This window comes from Saimiri boliviensis, chromosome 2 (assembly GCF_048565385.1).
Source record: "Saimiri boliviensis isolate mSaiBol1 chromosome 2, mSaiBol1.pri, whole genome shotgun sequence".
NCBI classification, from domain to species: Eukaryota; Metazoa; Chordata; class Mammalia; order Primates; family Cebidae; genus Saimiri; species Saimiri boliviensis.
Genome location: NC_133450.1, coordinates 14,087,203 through 14,108,921, shown reverse-complemented (window position 1 = coordinate 14,108,921; position 21,719 = coordinate 14,087,203). Strand labels below are relative to the sequence as shown.

General features: G+C 52.5%; 1 protein-coding gene across 5 annotated transcripts in view; it reads right to left on the bottom strand.

Annotated features, from left to right (window-relative positions):
- Positions 1-6,819: 6,819 nt before the first annotated feature.
- RBPMS2 (RNA binding protein, mRNA processing factor 2) overlaps positions 6,820-21,719 on the bottom strand; it is a 41,173-nt gene continuing 26,273 nt past the window's right edge. For 2 of the 5 annotated variants that reach the window (XM_074392829.1, XM_074392830.1), the window contains exons 2-7: positions 18,202-18,279; positions 17,575-17,613; positions 16,777-16,839; positions 16,353-16,503; positions 15,441-15,589; positions 6,820-8,224 (exon numbers count right to left, since the gene is read on the bottom strand). In XM_074392829.1, coding sequence (XP_074248930.1) covers positions 8,162-8,224; positions 15,441-15,589; positions 16,353-16,503; positions 16,777-16,839; positions 17,575-17,613; positions 18,202-18,279 — 543 coding nt within the window. In that variant the 3' untranslated portion in view covers positions 6,820-8,161. Of the gene's footprint in view, positions 13,026-15,440; positions 15,590-16,352; positions 16,504-16,776; positions 16,840-17,574; positions 17,614-18,201; positions 18,280-21,719 lie in introns of all 5 variants that reach the window. The other 3 variants (XM_039469376.2, XM_039469378.2, XM_039469377.2) reach the window with 3 other exon arrangements.

Below are 21,719 nucleotides of genomic sequence, written 5' to 3'. Positions count from 1 at the left end.
CTATTTCTTAACCAGGCTACTATTCGATGGTTTTTGTTATTTATTTGTTTGTGAGATGGAGTCTCCCTCTGTCGCCCAGGCTGGAGTACAGTGGCACAATCTTGGCTCACTGCAACTTCCACCTCCCAGGTTCAAGCGATTCTCATGACTCAGCCTCCCAGGTAGCTGGGATTACAGGCATATGCCACCACACCCAGCTAATTTTGTCCTTTAAGTAGAGACAGGGTTTCACCATGTTGGCCAGGCCAGTGTCAAACTCCCGACCTCAGGTGATCCACCCACCTTGGCCTCCCAAAGTGCTGGATTACAGGCATGAGCCACTGCGCCCGGCCAGGTTTTTCTGTTTGTTTTCAGCCTATTTCATAACCAGGCTGCTAGCGCAATCTGGGTGGACTGGCTCTTCCTCCCGCCCAGGCTGCCCTCTGTGGTCCCCGTGAGCTTCTCCAGAGTTGAAGGAACCTGGGTCTTTGTGGGACCCTGGGACCCAGAATCACAGTGATCCATTTCACTCTGCCTGGGGAACTAGAAAACCAGGTAACTAAGCTTTCTGCTTTGGTGAAGCGTTTTTTTTTTTTTTTTTTTTTTTTTTTCCCGAGACAGAGTCTCACTCTGTTGCCCAGGCTGGAGTGCAGTGGCGCCATGATCTGGGCTCACTGCAACCTCCGCCTCCCAGGTTCAAGTGATTCTCCTGCCTCAGCCTCCCTAGTGTCTAGGATTACAGTCACACGCCACCATGCCTGGCTGATTTTTCCATTTTTAGGATAGACAGGGTTTTGCCCTGTTGGCCGAGCTGCCACCACGCCCAGCCAACTCCTCTCTTATGTTATGTCAGCAGGCTTGAATGGCAATGATGGGAGGCAGCAAACGTACATATTGTAACTCTGAAGAAGTGTATGACTACAACTACTGTCAGAACTATGAAACCGTAAGTGGTTTGATAAAAAGGCTAGAAAGCCAGGTGTGGTGGCTCATGCCTGGAATCCTAGCACTTTGGGAGGCTGAAGTGGGTAGATCATTTGAGTTCAGGAGTTTGAGACCAGCCCAAGAGGCAAAACCCTGACGCTACTAAAAATACAAAAATCAGCTGGGCGTAGTGGCACACACCTATAATCCTAGCTACTCAGGAGGCTGAGGTGGAGGTTCCAGTAAGCCGAGATCACACCACTGCAATCCTGCCTGGGGGACAGAGTGAGACTCTGTCTGGTGGGGGGGGGGGGGGGGGGGGGGAAGCTAGAGTAAAAACAAAAACAGAAAGGAAAAAAAAAAAAAAAAGCTAGAGTAGATCCAGTGCCAAAAGCCACTAGCTCCAGGATCTTGTCTGTGTTCTACTGGACTTCTGGGCCCCACCCCTTCCTTTCATCTCTCTCCCAGGCAAAACATGGGGTTAAAAATCTTTCAGGGCGCGGTGGCTCACGCCTGTAATCCCAGCAATTTGGGAGGCCGAGGCGGGTGGATCACGAGGTCGAGAGATTGAGACCATCCTGGTCTACATGGTGAAACCCCGTCTCTACTAAAAATACAAAAAATTAGCTGGGTATGGTGGCACATGCCTGTAATCCCAGCTACTCAGGAGGCTGAGGCAGGAGAATTGCTTGAACCCAGGAGGCGGAGGTTGCAGTGAGCTGAGATCGTGCCATTGCACTCCAGCCTGGGTAACAAGAGTGAAACTCTGTCTCAAAAAAAAACAAAAACAAAAACAAAAAATCTTTCAATGGGGTCGGGTGCAGTGTCTCATGCCTGTAATCCCAGAACTTGGGAGGCTGAGGTGGGCGGATCACAGGTCAGGAGTTCAAGACCAGCTTGGCCAACATGGTGAAACCCCGTATCTACTAAAAATACAAAAATTAGCTGGGCATGGTGGTGCGTACCTGAAGTCCTAGCTACTTAGGAGGCTGAGGCAGGAGAATTGCTTGAACCTGTGAGGCAGAGGTTGCAGTGAGCCAGGATTGCGCCACTGCACTCCAGCCTGCGTGACAGAGTGAGACTCTGACTCAAATAAAAAAAAAATTTTCAATGACTATTAATCCAATGAACAACCAGTCAAGGAGTATATCAATTGGAATCAACTCAATTTCACTGCTTGCTAAGAATGAGTGAAATCGTATCTTTTTAATATAACCACTGGCCAGGCGTGGTGGCTCACGCTTGTAATCCCAGCACTTTGGGAAGCTGAGGCGAGAGGATCACTTGAGTCCAGGGTTCAAGACCAACCCTAATCACTGGGTTAAAGGCCACATGGAGAAATCTCATGTCCACTAAAAATACAAAAATTAGCCAGGCATGGTGATGGGTGCCTGTAATTCCAACTACTTGGGAGGCTGTGGCAGGGAGAATTGCTTGAACCCGGGAGGCGGAGGTTGCAGTGAGCTAAGATTGCGCCACTGCACTCTAGCCTGGGCAGCAGAGTGAGATTCCGTCTCAAAAATAAATAAATAAAAATAACCACAGAAAACATTTAGGGAGTACCTACTATGTGTTAGGCACGTTATTGTGTCATAACACAACCAATCTTATTGTGTCGTCATTAAAACTCATAACCTGATAAGGGAAGGAAACATAGTCACAAAGAAACACACACTCCGAGGAAAGGCCTGGGCTTTTCCGGGATGACACAGCCATTCCCATCTCTTAGGCTCCTCCTACTCAACGGCTGCATTTTCTCTGCTACAGACAGAAATGCAGATCCACTGTCTTGGTTCTTGCATAAGCTGAGAGCCAGATGTGTCCTGCAGGTCCAACAACCCTGATCACTGGGTTGAAGACCAGACTACACAAGGCTAAGCTGAAGCTAGATGGGTCCCTAAGGGCTTCTCTTTGTCCTCTTTATCCCTTAACCAGGGAGTAAGACCCAGTGTCCCAGGGAAGATCGGGTCATATTTACACCAAGACAGAAGACGAGAGTATGTACGAAGAGGTGTGCAGCCAGCAGCCCTGAACCACAACCACGGCTCTAGCACTGCAGGGAGAGGCTTCCAAGCCTGTGTGTGAGGCGTCTGCTGCCTGCCTAACCTGTGCGGTGCTGGACTGACTGGAAGGCAGGCGACACCAGTGGGGCATGCATTGGCCACTGTCTCCAAAACAACAAGGGGCTGGCTTTAGGGCAAACCACTCACCTCTGTGCTTCACCGTCTCCATCGGTGAATGGGAGAGCTGGGTGGACTCAATGCCAACATCCGATCCTGGTTTCCTGGGGTCATCTGAAGGGCCCCTCAGAAGAACAGATTTAAGGAGGTGGCTGGAAGGTCATGAAGACAATGGCCAAGGGCACCTGACCTCCCTCCAAACTCCCGCAGAGGTTCCTACTCCCACATCCCAACCAGAGACCAGGGAGCCGGGGGGTGATGGTCAAGGAGGTGGGGGAAGGGGAACGGAATGGACCCGGACCACATGTCCCTTTCCAGGCCACCCTGGAAAGTTGCCAAGACAGTGATCCTGTCCAGACTTGCTCTCTTTGCTCCTGGAGCCCTTCCTCTGCCTGGGAGCAGGCACTGGGGCAGGCCCTGCCCTCCTACGGGGCCACCTGGGTGGCAGAGGATGTGAGGTAGGGCAGGCCCTCAGCTGACTGGGGTGGCTCTGCTCCCTCCTCCTCATACCTTGGCAGGAGTCTTCATCCTCCCATTTTCCACCTTTCCCTTCCACGGTCCCCTTCTGGCACTTTCCCTACTTCCCTCCTGTGAGGGACTTAGCCTGGTTTCTCAGGGATATTTGCCTTCTGACAAAAAACTCAAGAACCAAAGGCTTTATTCCAGATCTCAGGAAACACAGCTCTGCAGGGCACGTGTGGGCAGGACAGGGTGGGGTAGAACAGTGGGCATGAGGTGGGTGTGGATCCCTCCCGCCCCTGCTCCGGACCTCTGGACCCCATGCGGCCTGGACTTACCTTGTACTGATCCCCAAGATGCATCATTGTGTCAGCCCACACAGCCTGGAACCTGGGAACCTGCCTGGGAAAGCTCCCAAATAAGTCCCATCCATCCCTTAAAATCGCTGGGCATCATGGCTCATGCCTGTAATACCAGCACTTTGGGAGGCTGAGACAGGTGGATCACTTGAGCCCCAAAGTTTCAGACCAGTCTGGCCAACATGGTGAAACCCCTGGGTCTCTACAAAAAAATACATAAATTAGCCAGGCATGGTGGTGTGTGCCTGTGATCCCAGCTACTACTCTGGAGGCTGAGGTGGGAAGATTAATTGAGCCCAGGAGGCAGAGGTTGCAATGAACCATGATCACACCATTGCACTCCAGTGTAGCAGAGAGACCCTGTCTCCAAAAAAAGAAAAAAGAAAAGAAAAAATGGTGACTAGTCAGCAGCACCCAAGGATGGTCCAGTGAGGGTGACAAGCACCATCTCTTTTGCTCTGGCCAGGGTGTGGGGGGAGCAAGGGCTTCCCAGTGGCTCACAAGCATCTGTTTAGTACTAGCCTCACTAGTGTGCTTGCGGGGAGGGGGTTACACGGAAAGACAGCCTCTTCTGCCAACAGGGAGATTTTATCGTTGCTGGGAAGAGACCCCCAAACCAAAAAGAACCCTGGTGGGGGCCAGGCATCGTGGCTCACGCCTGTAATCCCAGCACTTTGGGAGGCCAAGGCAGGCAAATCACCTGAACACGGGAGTTCGAGACCAACCTGACCAACGTGGAGAAACCCCATCTCTATTAAAAATACAAAATTATCCAGGTGTGGTGGCGCACGCCTGTAATCCCAGCTACTAAGGAGGCTGAGGCAGGAGAATCGCTTGAACCTGGGAGGTAGAGTTTATGGTGAGCCGAGATCCCGACGTTGCACTCCAGGCTGGGCAACGAGAGAAACTCCGTCTCACAAAAAGAAAAATTAGCTGGGTGTGGTGGCGAATGCCTGTAGTTCCAGCTACTCGAGAGGCGGAGGCAGGAGAATGGCTTGAACCCAGGAGGCGGAGGTTGCAGTGAGCCAAGATCATGTCACTGCACTTCAGCCTGGGCGACACAGAGAGACTCCATCATCTCAGGGTGCAGGGACTGGGGGAACGCTGGTGGTTCCAGATGCCTAACTCCCTTTCAGAAGGGAAAGAACACATTGACCTGCAATCAGCGATCAGGACTCAACACCTCTGGGAACAAAGATCTGCTTTCTGGAAAGAGCGCAGGACAGGGAATCAGGAAACAGCTGATTCTGACCCCAGCCAGGAAGCCTTAAACTACTGGAGGCTCCTCAACCCACGTTCAGTCCAAACGTGACTATCCACTAAGGCCTTTCTGCAGAGGCCGCACCCCGAGAAATGCCCCCAGTCCTGCTGAGAGCGCCCTCTAGAATGGCTGCAGGCCTCTCCTTCCCCAGCTCCTCCTCTCAGCACCAGGCCCGGGCCCTGCTCGCTAAAGCGTGAAGGAGGCCCCCCAGGGAAGCTGCAGGCGCAGGGGCCTTTAAATTATGGAGCAGCTGTCTTAGCCCCTCTCAGAAAGGCCCAGGCGCCCTCGCTAAATAATTCACCACCTTGGGAAGACCCAGTGGTTCCTGACACAGACGAAGTAGGTCAGAGCTCGGCTTGGCCCTGGGTGGGGGCCTCAGGGCTCAGAGCAGCTTCCCCAGTGGCACAGGCAGGGGCTGAAGGCTGGGCAGCCTTGCCAGCTGGTCCAATACTGTATCGAGGCAAAGAGCACAGCTCAGGAGACGGGTAACCCTCGACTCCTCCAGGCAGGAACACAGCCTCCCTCTGAGGTCCAGGTAACTTACCCACAGTTACTTGCAGGGCCTGCTCCTGGCCAGGCTCCTCCTCCTCCTCCCTCACAGAAGCTGGGCCACACATGTCACCAGCTGACACATTCACTAGCAGTGCCATCTTAGACCCAAGCCGACCAGTGCAGGACTGGGATTCAGGAAAGGGGTGAAGGTGGGGTGTGGTCACCTGAGGGGCAAGTGAGGAAGTGACCAGAGCCAGCCACAGCCACTTTAGTTTGACTCAGAGCAAGGCTGGGGCAACATCTACTGGGAAGTGGGGTTCTGGGGCCCCTACCACCTCCCTTGTCCAGCCACGGCTTTGGGTCTCAGATGGGGTGGGGTACAGGGTAGGTCTCCTAGGAGTGGATTAAAAAAACAAACCATTAAACCCCGAGTTCAGCGCGCCAGCCCTCCGGTAAGAGCTGGAAAGGATTTCAAGCCACAACTTCACAGACAAGGAACCTGAGACCTCAAGTCACAAAAAGGAAGCCTCAGGGCCACGGCAGGCACCCCAGCTGGGCTCTTGGCACTGCACAGCCTCCCTGACCCTCACACCCATTTGCTCCTCCTGCTCAATCAGAGGAATCAGAGTTGCAGCCTGTAGACTACAGGGCAGATGAGGTTAACCCCTTCTGGGCAAAATTCCAGGTCCCAGCCTTCCCTCCAGCACAGCCTCGCAAAGGACAGACACCACCTGGCGGAGCCCAACAGCCCAAACCTCGGTCCTCCTGTACCAGAGCGAGGCTGGAAAAGACCACAGGCTGCGAAGGGTCAAGCTGAATGGGTCACAGCACCCCTAGAAAAGGATGGTCCCACTGGGGGCCTGCTCTGGGTGCAGGGAGTCTCTCCCTACCCTGACAGCCTGGAAGTAAGAAAGTGAAGCCCCAGCTGCCGGGCCCTTGGGCAAGTCACGTCCTCTAGGACTTTGTTTCTGAAGCTTACAAGAGGGAGGCAGAGGCGGGAGAGGCTGAGCGAGCTCCAGGGTCCTCCCCACCTCTACAGCACAAGCCAGCCGCCAGCGCGCCAGGCCCACCTCACTTCCTTCCCCCGACTCCACATTGCTCCGGCACTGCCTTTTCAACGGCAGACTGCATCCTATGGAAGGGGGAAGCAAAGGCCAGAGAGCAGTCATCTTGATTTTGTTTTATTTTGCATTTCATATATTATCCAGTTTCACATTCTCACAGGATCAGCAATGACAACAGCCACCTCGGCTCCCGACTCTGAAACGGCCAGACGGTCACAGCTGCGGCTGACAGTAAAGCACTGATATGCTCAAAACAAAAAACATTGCACAATGCTTCCTTCATTTCATTTTCTTAAACAAATGCCTGACACAAAGGCTTACTGCTGAAGAATGGAAACGCTTTTCTTCTTCATGCCTCAAACTAAACATTAAACTTATCTGACAGGGCGAACGAGGTCTCTTCAATAATTAATGGTACACACATGAAAAATCCTTTATGATGCATAAATATTTTGTTACATGGGGTACAAAAATACTTTTCACGGTTTGGTTGGTTTTGAGGTTTGGAAGAAACGGGGAGCAGCGGCGGGCGAGGTGCGCTGTGGAGAGGTGAACAGGATGGGCAGAGGGGGCTGGTCCAAGGAGACAGCAACAGAGGAGCCCAGTGTGAAATGAAAAAGCAAACCCCATCTACCTGTTGGGTGGACGTGGGAGTTGAGCCTGGAGGCACATGGGGCCACAGGGCTCGGGGCCTCCCTGAAGCGGGGTGGGTGCAGGGGCAGGGTGAGGAGGGGCCAGGCGGGATGAACCACTGGGGGCCGGGACCTGTCGCTATGGTGACAGTGTGAGAACAAACTGTACACTCACATATACACAAGTGTAAGTGTCTTCATTCATGCCAGAAAACATGCAAAATTAAACACCTCGCCTCCTCGAGAGGGAGCTACAGAAGCAAGTTTGGGTGGGAGGTCAGGCCTTGCTGGGTCCCAGTAAGGCCTCTGAGCTGGATCTGGAAGGTCCCTAAATCCTCCTGGGAGGCACTGGAGAAAGGCTTGAGGGTGCAGAACAGGGCTGAGGAAGAGGGAGGGAGGGACAGGAAGCAGTCCACTGAGTCAGGCTTAGGATTCACAGTGTCTGGAGGGCAGCAGCAGCTCTGTGCAGGCCGCCCGGGGGCGGTGGGAGCTCAGGGCGCCTGTCCCGGCACCCCCATAGATTCCCAGAACCAACTCCCCGGTGACCAGACCTGGAGGGAGGGAGAGAGGCAGCCATGAGCACAGGCGTGGCACTGGAGCCAAAGCCAGGCCGGCCTTTGGCGAGGGGCTCTACGAGTGGATGGTCTGCAGTCACAGGCAGAAGGAAAAACCAGCCTGACGCACCCGGGACCAAGCTCTGGGCTCGGCTAAGCTCTCAAGACCCGGACGGAGGGACGAACGCCAGCCCTGCAGGGAGCAGGAGTTGAGGAGGACACCTGTCCTGGCCTCTGGGGCAACACTTACTAAAGAACTAACAGAACTGACGGTACTTCCATCCTTGCTGGGTGGTGTCAGAGGAAGGGTACCAGCGCACCTGCAAGAGAAGCCAATGTCAGGAAGCCAGCTGTGCACCCCTTCACTCAACAGGAAACTTGGGAACCATGGCCATCGGTGTCCCCGCTGGAGTCCCGGTTCTGTCACTGACTGTCTGGCAGACGTCGGGCCAGGTACTCACCTTTAAGCATCAGTTTCTTCACTGGGAAAGTGAGAGAGCACTGCCTGACGTGCCTCCTCTGCGGGACACCGGTTCCAGCGAGAGAAGGTCACGCAGGCGTCTCATACTCCACTAAGCCCAATTCAAATGGGCCACGCTATGCTGGCAGGAGTCCCGGCAGCCGGGGGGAGTGATGCCAGCAACCCACCCTTCCCATTTACTGACAGACCACGGAATTCCTAACGTTGGGAGAATGAGCCTCATACATTTTTTGTTTGACTTCTTTGAGTCTCAGTGTCCTTATCCAGCTATAGGACAGAAATTAAAAAGTCATGGTGGTTGTGAGGATCAGGTAAGACAGGATGTAAAGATACAGTAAGACCGGGTGCGGTGGCTCACGCCTATAATCACAGCACTTTGGGAGGCCAAGGTGGGAGGATCACGAGGTTAGGAGTTCAAGACCAGTCTGACCAACACGGTGAAATTCTATCTCTACTAAAAATACCAAAAAAATTAGCTGGGTGTAGTGGTGTGCACCTATAATCTCAACTACTCAGGAGACTGGGGTAGGAGAATCACTTGAACCCAGGAGGCGGAGGTTGCAGTGAGCTGAGATGGTGCCACTACACTCCATCCTAGGTGAAATAGGGAGACTCCATCTCAAAAAAAAAAAAAAAGAGAAAGATACAGTAAGGGCCGGGTGCAGTGGCAAACACCTGTAATCCCAACACTTCGGGAAGCTGAAGTGGGAGGATCACATGAGGCCCAGGAGTTCAAGACCAATCTGGGCAACATTAGTGAGACCCTGTCTCAATTAAACAAAACCAAACCCATGTAGACCCCAAGGGGTAGGCCTCTCCAGTGTTGGTCCTGATTCTTCAGAGAAGCCATGGATGAGACCCAGCCGAGGCTCCCTTGTTTTGACCTTCCCAGCCCTGCTGTGCCTGCCCTCCATCACAAGCTCCTTAAGTCTAGAAGTCTGCAACCTCAGGCAGGTGGCAGCTATCTGAGATCATCCTCACCAGTGCCTGGAAGCTGTCTAAACCCTGGCACTAGCCAGAAGGCCTCACAGAGCAGTCACCCCAAAGCTGGGTTCCCAGAAACTGGTCAAGAAAATGGCACACTCCCTCCTGCCGATGGGCTGATCATCTGGAAGGGAAGTATGCTGACTGCAAAGACCGCAGGGAAGGCCGCCTGCCCCAGTCACACACAGTGAAGCATGTCTGCCTTAGCCTGACCCAGGATCGCCGGGGAAAGGGTGGGGGCAGGACAACACAGGACCTTGAGTTGGGGTCTGGGAATGAGCACCCTGGGAGGGGAGCGGGAGTCCCCCCTAGGAAGGGAGAGGGCAGCACACAAGCATGTGGGAGGGAAGGAGAAGCTGGGCCTGCAGACAGCTCCGCTGAGGTCGGAGCAGGCAGACCCAGTTACCCACTTGGCTGCTGGGAACTCCTGCTTCCTGGGTGAGCCATGCCAGGCCATCTCAGGGCTGACAGAAGCTTCCCAAGAACTGGTTCGTGTCCCCCCACACATTCTAGGTCCTGTTTTGTACAGGGTAGAATTCCAGCCACCACCTCCTCAGGAGCTCAGCAGGAAGCTAAAAGCCTGGCTGGAAACAAGAACTTATTCCACAAGAGACGGACACATGAGGAAATCAGCAGTGCTGCTACTGAGAAGCTGGTGGTTGGCACCGGCCCAGGGAGCCCCTTAGTGGGCCCAGACCACTGCCCTTCATGTGACCTCCAGCTGGCGCAGCCCCACGGCAAGAAATGCCTGACGGGCTGGGTGTCCCGCAGGGCCAGACAAGGGGACGACAGAGTGGGAGGAGCTCAGGAGGCCTGCAACCCACCCTCTTTCACCACTGGGAATCTGAGGCCTTGAATGACTTCGTACGGCCACCTCCAGCGAATCTGCTGGATCCTGCCTTACACTCTAGCCACAAGGTGCTGGGACTCCTGCTTCCAAAGCAGCGACTTTCCCTCCAGCCTGAGATGAGTCACGTGACTCCTTAGGGAGAAAGTAGAGAAAAGCTCCCATTTATGGGCTTTGGACAGCCATGCCACTGAAGCATACAGAACACACTAGAGTGGCTGCTTTTCCACTTCCTTCGGGTGTCCAGCATAGGCCAGTGGCCTGGGTCCTCTAGAAGCCACACAGTCCCTTCCTAGATCTTTTCTTTCTGCTCCAGCTCAGAAGAGGAGACCTCCCGCAGGGGCCAGGCCAGCAAGACAAGGCACCCACAGTGTCCTTTCAGGGTCTCCAGCTGTGCACAGGAGGAGCTGGGGCTCCTGAGAGTCCACCCAACCAGGCTCCCAGAGGGCTGCTTCAAAACAAAGAGCAGAGGACGCAAACGCAGCCCTCTCTCAGACCGTGGGACAGACCAGCTGAGAAGATACACCAGAAAGCAAGCAACAGGATGAACCTACACAAGAATAAATATAAGGCCAGGCGCAATGGCGCGATGGCTCACGCCTTAATCCCAGCACTCTGGGAGGCAGAGGTGGGGGGATATCTTGAGCCCAGAAATTTGAGACCAGTATGGCCAACATGACGAAACCCCATCTCTAAAGAATACAGAAATTAGCCAGGCATGGTAGCACATACCTGTAATCCCAGCAATTTGGGAGGCTGAGGCAGGAGGATCATGCTTGAGTCCAGGAGACAGAGATTACGAAGAGCTAAGATCACACCACTGCACTCTAGCCTGGGCAATGGAGTGAGACCTTGTCTCAAAAAAAAACCTAAAAAAGATATATAAGCAACCAAAAATATGGAAGCCTCACTCATCTGAAATTAAAACAGTATTTAGCCCAGATTGGTAAGTCTACACTTTGACCTTGTTATAGTTCTAGGAATTTATCATAAAGAAAATAAAACAGAAGACGTGCCCAGAGAAGTGTGCACAAGGACACCCATTGTTGTATAGCTATCAGTAGCAAATACAGTGTAAACAAACCAACTTACCATCTACAGGGAGCTGGACACATTCATATGATGGTGTACTGGCCAGGCATCCAAAATGTAGAGCTACACTTACTAATATATACATGTATTTTAAAGTCTTAATATTTAAGGTTTTTTTCCTTTTTTTTTTTTTTTTTTTTTTGAGATGGCGTCTCACTCTGTCACCCAGGCTGGAGAACAGTGGCACTATGTCAGCTCACCGCAACCTCTGCCTACTGGGTTCAAGCAATTCCCCTGCCTCAGCCTCCTGAGTAGCTGGGATGATAGGTGCCTGCCACCATACCCGGCTAATTTTTCTACTTTTTAGTAGAGATGAGGTTTCACCAAGTTGGCCAGGCTGGTCTTGAACTCCTGACTTCAGGTGATCTGCCCACCTCGGCCTCCCAAAGTACTGGTATTACAGACGTGAGCCGCTGCGCCAGGCCCTCTAATATTTAACGTTTTTTTTTTTTTTTTTTTTTTTTTTGAGACGGAGTTTCGCTCTTGTTACCCAGGCTGGAGTGCAATGGCGCGATCTCGGCTCACTGCAACCTCCGCCTCCTGGGTTCAGGCAATTCTCCTGCCTCAGCCTCCTGAGTAGCTGGGATTATAGGCACGCGCCACCATGCCCAGCTAATTTTTTGTATTTTTAGTAGAGACGGGGTTTCACCATGTTGACCAGGTTGGTCTCGATCTCTCGACCTTGTGATCTACCCGCCTCGGCCTCCCAAAGTGCTGGGATTACAGGCTTGAGCCACCGCGCCCGGCCAATATTTAAGGTTTTAAAAGATTAAATAAGTATTATAATTTTTCTAAGATTCACACATATGGACTTACTTACACACCTGCTCCAAACTACCTACCAAAGTGAAGAATTAAAAGGACAGGTTTTTTGGGGATTGGATGATAAGCCAAAGGGAACTGCGTGTTTTATTTCATAAATGCAGATATGCTAATATAATAATAGCAACTGCTCATGAAGCACTTTCCATGCGCCAGATGCTGTTCTAGGTAGATTTCATATACTAAATTCATTTAATCCTCACAAAAACCCTAGGAAGTAGATGCTATTATCATCTCCATTATACAGATAAGAAAATAGAGGCAAGGGAGTTTATGTAACCTTAAGGTCACTCACTGGGAAATGGCTGAACCAGTTTAAGGGGGAGAAAAGAGTCATGGAAGACCCCCCATATCCTCAGGTTGGAATGGAAAATGAAATCCAGTCTGGGAGGTCCCTGGGATGCAACAGGACACTAAGAAGCCCTGGTTTCAGGCCACCATTTTTCTATGCTAAACTCCATTGGGCTTGCCATCCACAGCTGCTTTTGTGCCTCACCCTCTTAAAGAGGAAGATTCTATCAAGACAGTTAGAAGGCCAGGCAAGGTGGCTTCACGCCAAGGCAGTGCAGGACTGAACAACCCCCAGGCCCCTCCTGCAGGTCTGGTCTCTGCAGCCACACAGCTGTGGAGGCCTGGGCTCAGGCTGGGCTACCAGCAAAGGGCATGCAGCTGCGGTAGAAAATGGAGGGGGTACTCGCTTTCACCCCCTTGCCTTTTAGCTGCTACCTCCTCTTGAAGTCACCTCCTTGCCCTCAGGCACAGAAAAACTCAGTCCTTCTGTTGGTCCTTTAGTTCAGAACAATCCGCTTAAGATCAACAGTATCCATACTTCCTTTATTTAGACACTTTCAACCTCCATCTCTGGGGCAGCACTGTCACAGCTCAAGGAGTGGGGCTGTTGGAAGGAAAAAATAAAATGTATTTTTTTTTTTTTTGAGGTAGAGTTTCACTCTTATTGCCCAAGCTGGAGTGGAATGGCGCGATCTTGGCTCACCACAACCTCTGCCTCCCAGGTTCAAGCGATTCTCCTGCCTCAGCCTCCCGAGTAGCTGGGACTACAGGCGTGCGTCACCACGCTCAGCTAATTTTTTCGTATTTTTAGTACAGACAGGGTTTCACCACGTCGGCCAGGATGGACTCAATCTCCTGACCTCGTGATCTGCCCACCTCAGCCTCTGAAGGTGCTGGGATTACAGGCGTGAGCCACTTCACCCAGCCTGTTTTTACTATTGAGGATATGGCTGCCCAGAGAGTTTGGTAGCAAGCACAGAACTAACAACTCCCTGGTCTAATCTCTTCCCATTAGCCTGCCTCCCCCAAAACGCCACTACCCTTTGTGGTGAGTGGCCACTATCCCAGTCCCTGTCCAAGGAAGGCTAGAAAGCAGGAACTCAGGAACAAAGATGCCTCCAGCCTCAGAGAAGACCTAAGGAGACCCACACAATAGCGATATTAACTAACAATCACGATCACCTACACTTCCTCCATGCCATCACGCTAACAGCACGCCTATCAAATAGGCACTATTATCACCACTTTATAGAAACACAGAGACAATGGGTAACACATCCAACATCCCACAGCTGTTGAGAACCAGGATTTGGGCCAGCGTTGGACAGCCGCAGAGTGCGGATGGGGTGGGAGAAAACTGGGAAGGAAGTCAACGGGAGGAAGGAGGCCGCGTGGCGTGGACCTCAGGGCCAGAGAGCAACGCTACCCCCAGAAGGATGGGCAGAGGTGCCCTTTCTGATTCGTTTGACGAACTCATTGTCCCTGGCTCCCAACCTCTGTCACAGCCTAGCAACTCAGAGGATGGGGCAGAACCTCTCCACCTGATCTGCTCTATCCCTCTCATTTTACAGATGGGGACACGGAGGACCAGAGGTGAGGATCATGTATCTAATTGGTACCAAAGCTGGGATCAAAAGTGAGCAGCCCTGTGAGGTGGGAGTCTGTGATTCCTTCCAGTGCCTCCCAGGGCCTCGCGGTTAAGCCTGCCCGCTTGACCTGAACCATCAAGTAACTGCCCAGGTCAGAGTAGACAGGATGGGCTTCCCTGCTGCCCACTCTATTCTGGCCACAGAACCCAGTTTGCAGTAAATACCCAACAATTCCCTCCAGGAGAAGGTCTTTACCACCGTCCTTATCCTCTGATCAATTTTCCAGCTATTTGTGGTGCTTGGCTGGAGAAGAGTACCAAGGTTACCTCTGATTCTGCCCTCAGCACAGCTGAACGTTGTGAGGCCGAGGAAAGCATGAAGGGTACTCATGCTTTCCTTCCTCTTCCCCTCCTGCTTTCCAACCAGGTCCCAGCAACCTTGATTCTCTTCCCTGTGGCAGGACAGCACGCCCTGACCGGGCTGCTCTTCCTGGGATCAGCACTCATCACCTGGCTGGTCAGAGGATGAGGTGAGCTGGGGAGTGCCCTCCAGCTCCTTCCTATGGGTACCTGGCTCCATTCTGTCACTGCCACTGTGAGGCACCATCCCTGCTCCCCGACACACGCACAGTGGGATGAGACCTCCCCTGCAGTGTGCTACAGTGACCTGCACTTGTGGCAGAGTCAGACCAGAGGAAGTGCCTGCATGGCCAGGGGAGGGCCTAACCAGCTGCCTGCCCGTTGGGCACCCAGATCAGCACCCCACACAGAGCCCTCCCCGCCCAGCTCTAACAGCCCCAACTCTCCCCAGAAGCATTCACTTCCTGCTTCCTGCCCAGCACAGGTTCACAGTGGACAGCGTCCAGCCTTCATGGAAGCAAGAGCCAATGCTCAGTGAGCTCTCTGGGTGCTCCAGGTTCTGGCCTGGCACTCACTAGTCACTTTATCTTGACGTCTAACTTTGACAATCCCCTGATGCAGATTATATGATCATTCTCATTATCCAGATAATTTAAAAAAAAAAAAAATCAAGGCACAGCAATCTTTAAGAGCTTGATGAAAGGGACAGGCAGCGGCAGAGGCAAGCGGTCTGGCTGCGGCGACCATACCCAGGTTAGGACTGGAGTCAAGGTCCCATCACCATGGGAGAACACAGTCGGGACCTGTGCAGGAGTGCTCGGGGCTGGAGAACTGCAGCTGGGCTGCCTGGCATCCTCCACGGGAATTTGTGGGTTATCTTCTCCCTCCCTGTCAGATCCTAAAGCCAGGGGCAGGGACACATAGGTCCCTGGGGTCTGGGCTTTCAAACCATCAAGGAAGACAGAGTTCTGCTGCAGCTCTGAGACAGCAGCGTCCGAGCGGCCAGGCGGTGCAAAGTCTGGCCAGCTTAGAGCCCTCGTTCTTCACCCTCCCCAACCCTAAGGGGCTTACCTGAGCGTGGAGGGCAGCGGCGGCGGCAGTGGCAGCTGGGTAGGTGAACGCAGCATGGGAGATGGCTGGGGTCAGCTCTGTGGTGTACAAAGGGTAGGGGGCCCAGGCCTCTGGGGATGCAGGGATCAGAGCAGCCCCCATCAGGTCATCTACAACAGGAGACAATGGCTTCCATTATCAGAACACTCGCCTCCCCTTCCGAACAGAGAAGGGAACCCAGCACTACAGCTGAGCCATGTGCCCCACAGTGAGGCCAGGCCACCCCCAACCATCGAGGACCCCGAGACCAGGCAAGGAAGCCACGTTAAATTGGCCTGTCATGGTGCACATCCCACCTGCTTCAACAAGTTGTCAGGCAGGCCTCAGCCCGTCTCAAATGAGAAATCAGAGCAGGCTTCAGGGAAGCTAGGAGCCCTGGCAGCTCAGAAGCTCGAGAAAGGCTGTGGGGGAGGGAGGAAAACCAGGTGTCTCAAAAGATGGTGGCTACAGACATTTTTATTTTTATTATTTTTTTTTTGAGACGGAGTTTCGCTCTTGTTACCCAGGCTGGAGTGCAATGGCGCGATCTCGGCTCACCGCAACCTCCGCCTCCTGGGCTCAGGCAATTCTCCTGCCTCATCCTCCTGAGTAGCTGGGATTACAGGCACGTGCCACCATGCCCAGCTAATTTTTTGTATCTTTAGTAGAGACGGGGTTTCACCATGTTGACCAGGATGGTCTCGATCTCTCGACCTCGTGATCCACCCGCCTCAGCCTCCCAAAGTGCTGGGATTACAGGCTTGAGCCACCGCGCCCGGCTGGCTACAGACATTTTTAAAAGCCTCCTGGAAAAGGGGCTTCCCTCTGTAAGAGCCTGCAGGTCTGCCCCGAATGCACCTCCATGAGGCCCTGCCAGCTCGGAGTGCCACTCACAGGGGTCCCGTGCAATGAAGTGTGCTCCCAGGGCGGGGTGCATGTTGCTGGGATTTGGAGTTGCCATTAGCTTGCTCTTGGCCATCTTGGTGTTGGCTTTGGCAAACTCTAGTCTCAGGGTCTGTGGGTTCTCAGGATCGAAGCGAATACCCTACATGGGTAGAGAAGAGAAGAGAAAGGCTTACTCTGGAGGACCCAGAGTGTTAATGGCAGTTAAGGGCCCTATAAACAAGCTCGCCTGGAAGGCTTGCCCACACAGTGGCTGAGGCAGAGGGAAGGCTGCTCAGGCCTGGAGTAATGGCGTTTGGCACAGACATTGCTGCCAAGGACTCTGCCCAGGGATGGCTGGGAAATAAGCTACATCTGCACACCCAGTGCCTAAGAGGTCTGCGGGTCAGAGAAGACCCGTCCTCCACCTACTCACGTTCAATGCATTCTTGGCTGCTTCTGCTCCTGCCCGGCTGTCAAAGATCACAAAACCAACAGGCTAGTAGGAAAAAGAGAGAACACCCTTACATCTCTCCCAGCATTCCACCTCTCCCTCCAAAACAAAATGAAACAAAGACTATCACCTATGTGGAAACAGTATTTGCCTTGCTATGAGAAGAGAATATAGAAGGAAAAAAGCCCCCAAAAACTCCAGCCCATGTTCACTGGAACAGCAGCTTGATGTGCACCAAAAGTCCAGTCTCCCTCCCCGGGAACACCCTGTGGGAAGTGACACGAGCAGAGCTGAATTCCACCAAATTAAACATTGCTCTTTTAGTAAAAGCATTTTTTTTTTTAATGCATGCAGATAACTAAAAGTACGTCTCAGTGTTTTCCACAGCAAGAAAGTGGACTGCAATGTACCAAGGGCATGGAAGGCTCCGGGTCAATCAAGGAGCAACAGGTTGAAAATGGCTCCAACTTCATTTTCCAAGGATCAGTCCAGACCCCAAATAGCCACTGAAGGCTCGCAGGCCTTGGCCTCCTTGTATCAAAAGCTAGAGCTCGGCTACCTGCTCTACTGTCCTCAGCCAGTAGGGCAGGTAGTGGCTTCCAGATTCCCAAGAAACAGACAGGGAGGACCAGCAGCTGGCTGGTAAAGAGGCGTTGGGACAGCAGGGAGCAAGTCTCTACCGCTGGATGCCTCTAGATTAGGGAAAGGTTAACAGGCCTCCATTCCAAGCTCAGCAGTCAGTCTGGGCTGGGAGGAAGAAAACCCCAGGAGAGAAATTACCTGTCTCGCAGTGAGCTTGATCAGGGACCCTTCATACCCCTGCGGAGAGAGGTGGCTGTTACTAGGAAGGGTCAGAAGTATGTGTTGTGCTAACCCAGCACTGCCACCTCATCAGCCCCCTTTCCCCAGGCATCCCCTGAATCATTCTCACACCCTTCTCCCCGTCAACATCAACCCACCCTGACCTCCACCACTGCCCAGTGTCATCCGCCGCCCTGCTTTCTGAATCACATGGTCTAGCACGTGGGGTGGGCAGCAGGCGGCAGCGCACATCACTTCAGGCAGAAATTCCCATTTGCTCCACTAACTCGTGACCTGAGAGCATAGACCTTACCTTTTAAGTTTTCTCCTCTGCAAACTGAAAAGGTTACACTGAATCTCAAACATTCTTTATACGATCACATGTGTTTAAAGATTCTCACTGTCTCCATTTAACTGGTGAGGAAACGGATTCTCAGAAGGCAGCATGTGAATTCACAAAACCAGGAAAGAGGGCTGCAGCTGCCCCCACAGCCTCTACCACGCCTTCCTGCATGATCCTGCTGCCTGGCCCCGGCCCAAGATTCACTCCCGCTGCTTCTACAGGGTCCCAGGCTCTACCCAGTGGGTGGCCAGGTCCTGACTCACCTTGAACGGCCGGAAGAGCAAGTACAGTTCTCTGGGTTTAATGTCCACAGGGAGGCCGCTGACAAACAGTGTCCGGACCTAGGGACACAGACCAGTGATCAGGGCCAGGCTGCCCAAGACAAACGGATGATGACAGCTCTTCCTTCAGGCAGGCAACTGGGATTCTTCTAAAGCTTAGGGCAGAACTCAGTCTTTCCTGGGCCTCCTTGGACACCAAGGCAAATTAGCAGTTTTACAGCACTGACTTTCTCAAAGCCCTTTCCCTTCTCTGGGTTCATCCCAGCAGCATCATGCAGCATCTGCCAGATGCCTCTGCACACAGACTGAGTCTGCTGGTGAACAGAGGCAGAAAGAAAGCCCTGTTCAATAAGGGTACAAACCCAGCCTAGCATGACTTTTTTTTTTTTTTTTTTTTGAAACAGAGTCTCACTCTGTTACCTAGGCTGGAGTGCAATGACATGATATCAGCTCACTGCAACCTCTGCCTTCCAGGTCCAAGAGATTCTCCTGGCTCAGCCTCCCAAGTAGCTGGGATTACAAAGGCACGTCACCACGCCCGGCTAATCAGCATGCCTTTTCAAACAAAAGCCTCCTCTAAGAATCTGAAGAAAGCTACAGTGCCTAACCTCCCTAAAAATGTACATATAAAAATATATCTTTTTTTTTTTTTTTTTTGAGCCAGAGTTTTGCTCTCGTTACCCAGGCTGGAGTGCAATGGCACGATCTCGGCTCACCGCAACCTCCGCCTCCTGGGTTCGGGCAATTCTCCTGCCTCAGCCTCCTGAGTAGCTGGGATTACAGGCACACGCCACCATGCCCAGCTAATTTTTTGTATTTTTAGCAGAGACGGGGTCACCATGTTGACCAGGATGGTCTCGATCTCTCGACCTCGTGATCCACCCGCCTCAGCCTCCTAAAGTGCTGGGATTACAGGCTTGAGCCACCGCGCCGGCTTTATCTTTTTTTTTTATCCATTGTATTACTGGCCCCTCAGACAAAAAAGTATGTATTTTTTTAGATGATACCCATGGCCTCCTGATACACAGGCTCCAGTCTGGTCTGGGAAGAAGCAAAGATGTAAAGGAAACAGAGTCCTATGCCCACTAGGCACTGCACTGATTTCAAAAGAGGGCCTGGAACTTTGTCATCCATCTCCTGCTCCTACATGAGATGTGGGCTCTTCAACGGCAAGGAACACCTTACACTCCTGCCTCCCTCCCTGCTCCTAGCATGGTGATGGTAGTAAATGTTGACTGAACAGGGGAATGGGTAAGGAGTCAGAACCATTATGCTGAGTTTCAAAGAACAAGCAGGATCTTGCCAGCTTCAGGCTGTGAGTTGGGATTTTTTTTTTTTTTTTTTTTTTTTTTTTTGAGATGGAGTCTCGCTCTGTTGCCCAGGCTAGAGTGTAGTAGTGGTGCAATCTCAGCTCACTGCAACCCCTGCCTCCCCAGTTCAAGTGATTCTCCCACCTCAGCCTCCCAAGTAGCTGGGATTAAAGGCATGCACCACCATGCCCAGCTAATTTTTCATGTTTTTAGTAGAGACAAGGTTTCACCACATAGGCCAGGCTGGTCTTGAACTCCTGATCTCAAGTGGGATCTGCCCACCTCGGCCTCCCAAAGTGCTGGGATTATAGGTGTGAGCCACCGTGCTGGGCCAATGCTGTGAGTTTCGAGCCTCGCCCCCAACATGGTTACAAGCCAGGTCTAAACACCAGGTGTCCATCCTGTGACTGCAGTTACTGCTGCTATTTAAATGCTGCTGGCACCCAAGGCTAAACTAGCAAGCCCTGATCAGCCAAAAATTGTGATGGGGGAAGGGATATTCTCCATAGCTTGGATCCATTAAAACACTTTGAAACTGTAGCTTCCTGAATAATGAACAATATGGCCAGGCCAGTGGCTTCACGTTTTGGGAAGCAGAGGCCGGCGGATCGCCTGAGATCAGGAGTTGAAGATCAGCCTGGCCAGCATGGTGAAACCCCGTCTCTACTAAAAATACAAAAATTAGCCAGGCGTTTTGGCAGGTGCCTGTAATCACAGCTACTCAGGAAGCTGAGGCAGGATAATCACTTGAATCCATGAAGTGGAGGTTGCAGTGAAACGAGATTGCACCATTGCACTCCAGCCTGGGCAACAGTGCAAGACTCTATCTCAAAAAAAAAAAAAAAAATGTGAACAAGCAGAGTGTCCCTAAACACTTGACTCCTGCTCTGGGCCACATCTCCTCCTGCTAAGCCAAACACAGGTCTTCTGAACTGACCACTGCAGATTTTAGAAGTTCACATGCTTCACCCCATCAAGCAGCTACTCTTGAAAGCATTTAGTTGCCCTACAGTGGGCCGCATCCCCTTCTTGAGAGGTACCAAAGACCAAAGAACTTGCTCCATGCTCTAATGATGGCCCGCTGACCCCAGTCAACAGCCTTCCTGAGACAATGGCTTTGATCAGTGGCTTGTATTAGGAAGCCAGAGCAGTGTTAGGCAAAACTGCACTCAACGCACCCAGAGAATTCAACAGGGCCAAGAATGTAAAGGAAACCAGCCAGGATAGCTGCTGGTTACTGTTGTCACCACTCCCATCCACGCAAGAATGACTCCCAGCCATGGTGAGAACAAACTTCTCCCCTCATCTGAGCTTTTGCCAAGCACAGCCAGCAGAGTCTCGGGCCACTTGGGACACATCTTCCCACTTGGGACACGCCTTTCCCTCAGCAGAGGTGCTGCTATGCCAGCCTCTGTGCCCGGGCCTGGGGTGATGGCACCTCACACCTCACTGCCCTGGCAGCCCATGCTCTGCATACACACCACTCCAATCCTGCCTTGTTGTTGGAAGCATCTGGGGATCCAGACAGCCAATGCTCCAGGGTGGGCCAAACCGAGTTCCTGGACCCGAACCCAGCAGGCCTCTGCTCTGTGATGTAAGGGTCTTGAACTGTGCATATAAATCCCCAAGCAGAATTGACTTGCCCAAGGTCACACAGCTTGTTCTTTAAAGACAGCAGACCTGGGGCCGGGCGCGGTGGCTCAAGCCTGTAATCCCAGCACTTTGGGAGGCCGGGGCGGGTGGATCACGAGGTCGAGAGATCGAGACCAACCTGGTCAACATGGTGAAACCCCGTCTCTACTAAAGATACAAAAAATTAGCTGGGCATGGTGGCGCATGCCTGTAATCCCAGCTACTCAGGAGGCTGAGGCAGGAGAATTGCCTGAACCCAGGAGGCGGAGGTTGCGGTGAGCCGAGATCGTGCCATTGCACTCCAGCCTGGGTAACAAGAGCGAAACTCCGTCTCAAAAAAAAAAAAAAAAAAAAAAAGACAGCAGACCTGGAACTCAAAACCCAGGCCTCAGCCAGGCATAGTGGCTCATGGCTGTAATCCCAGCACTTTGGGAGGCCAAGGCGGGCAGATCATGAGGTAAGAAGTTCAAGACCAGCCTGGCCGACTCGGTGAAACCCTGTCTCTACTAAAAATACAAAAATTAACCAGGTGTGGTGGCCCATGCCTGCAGTCCCAGC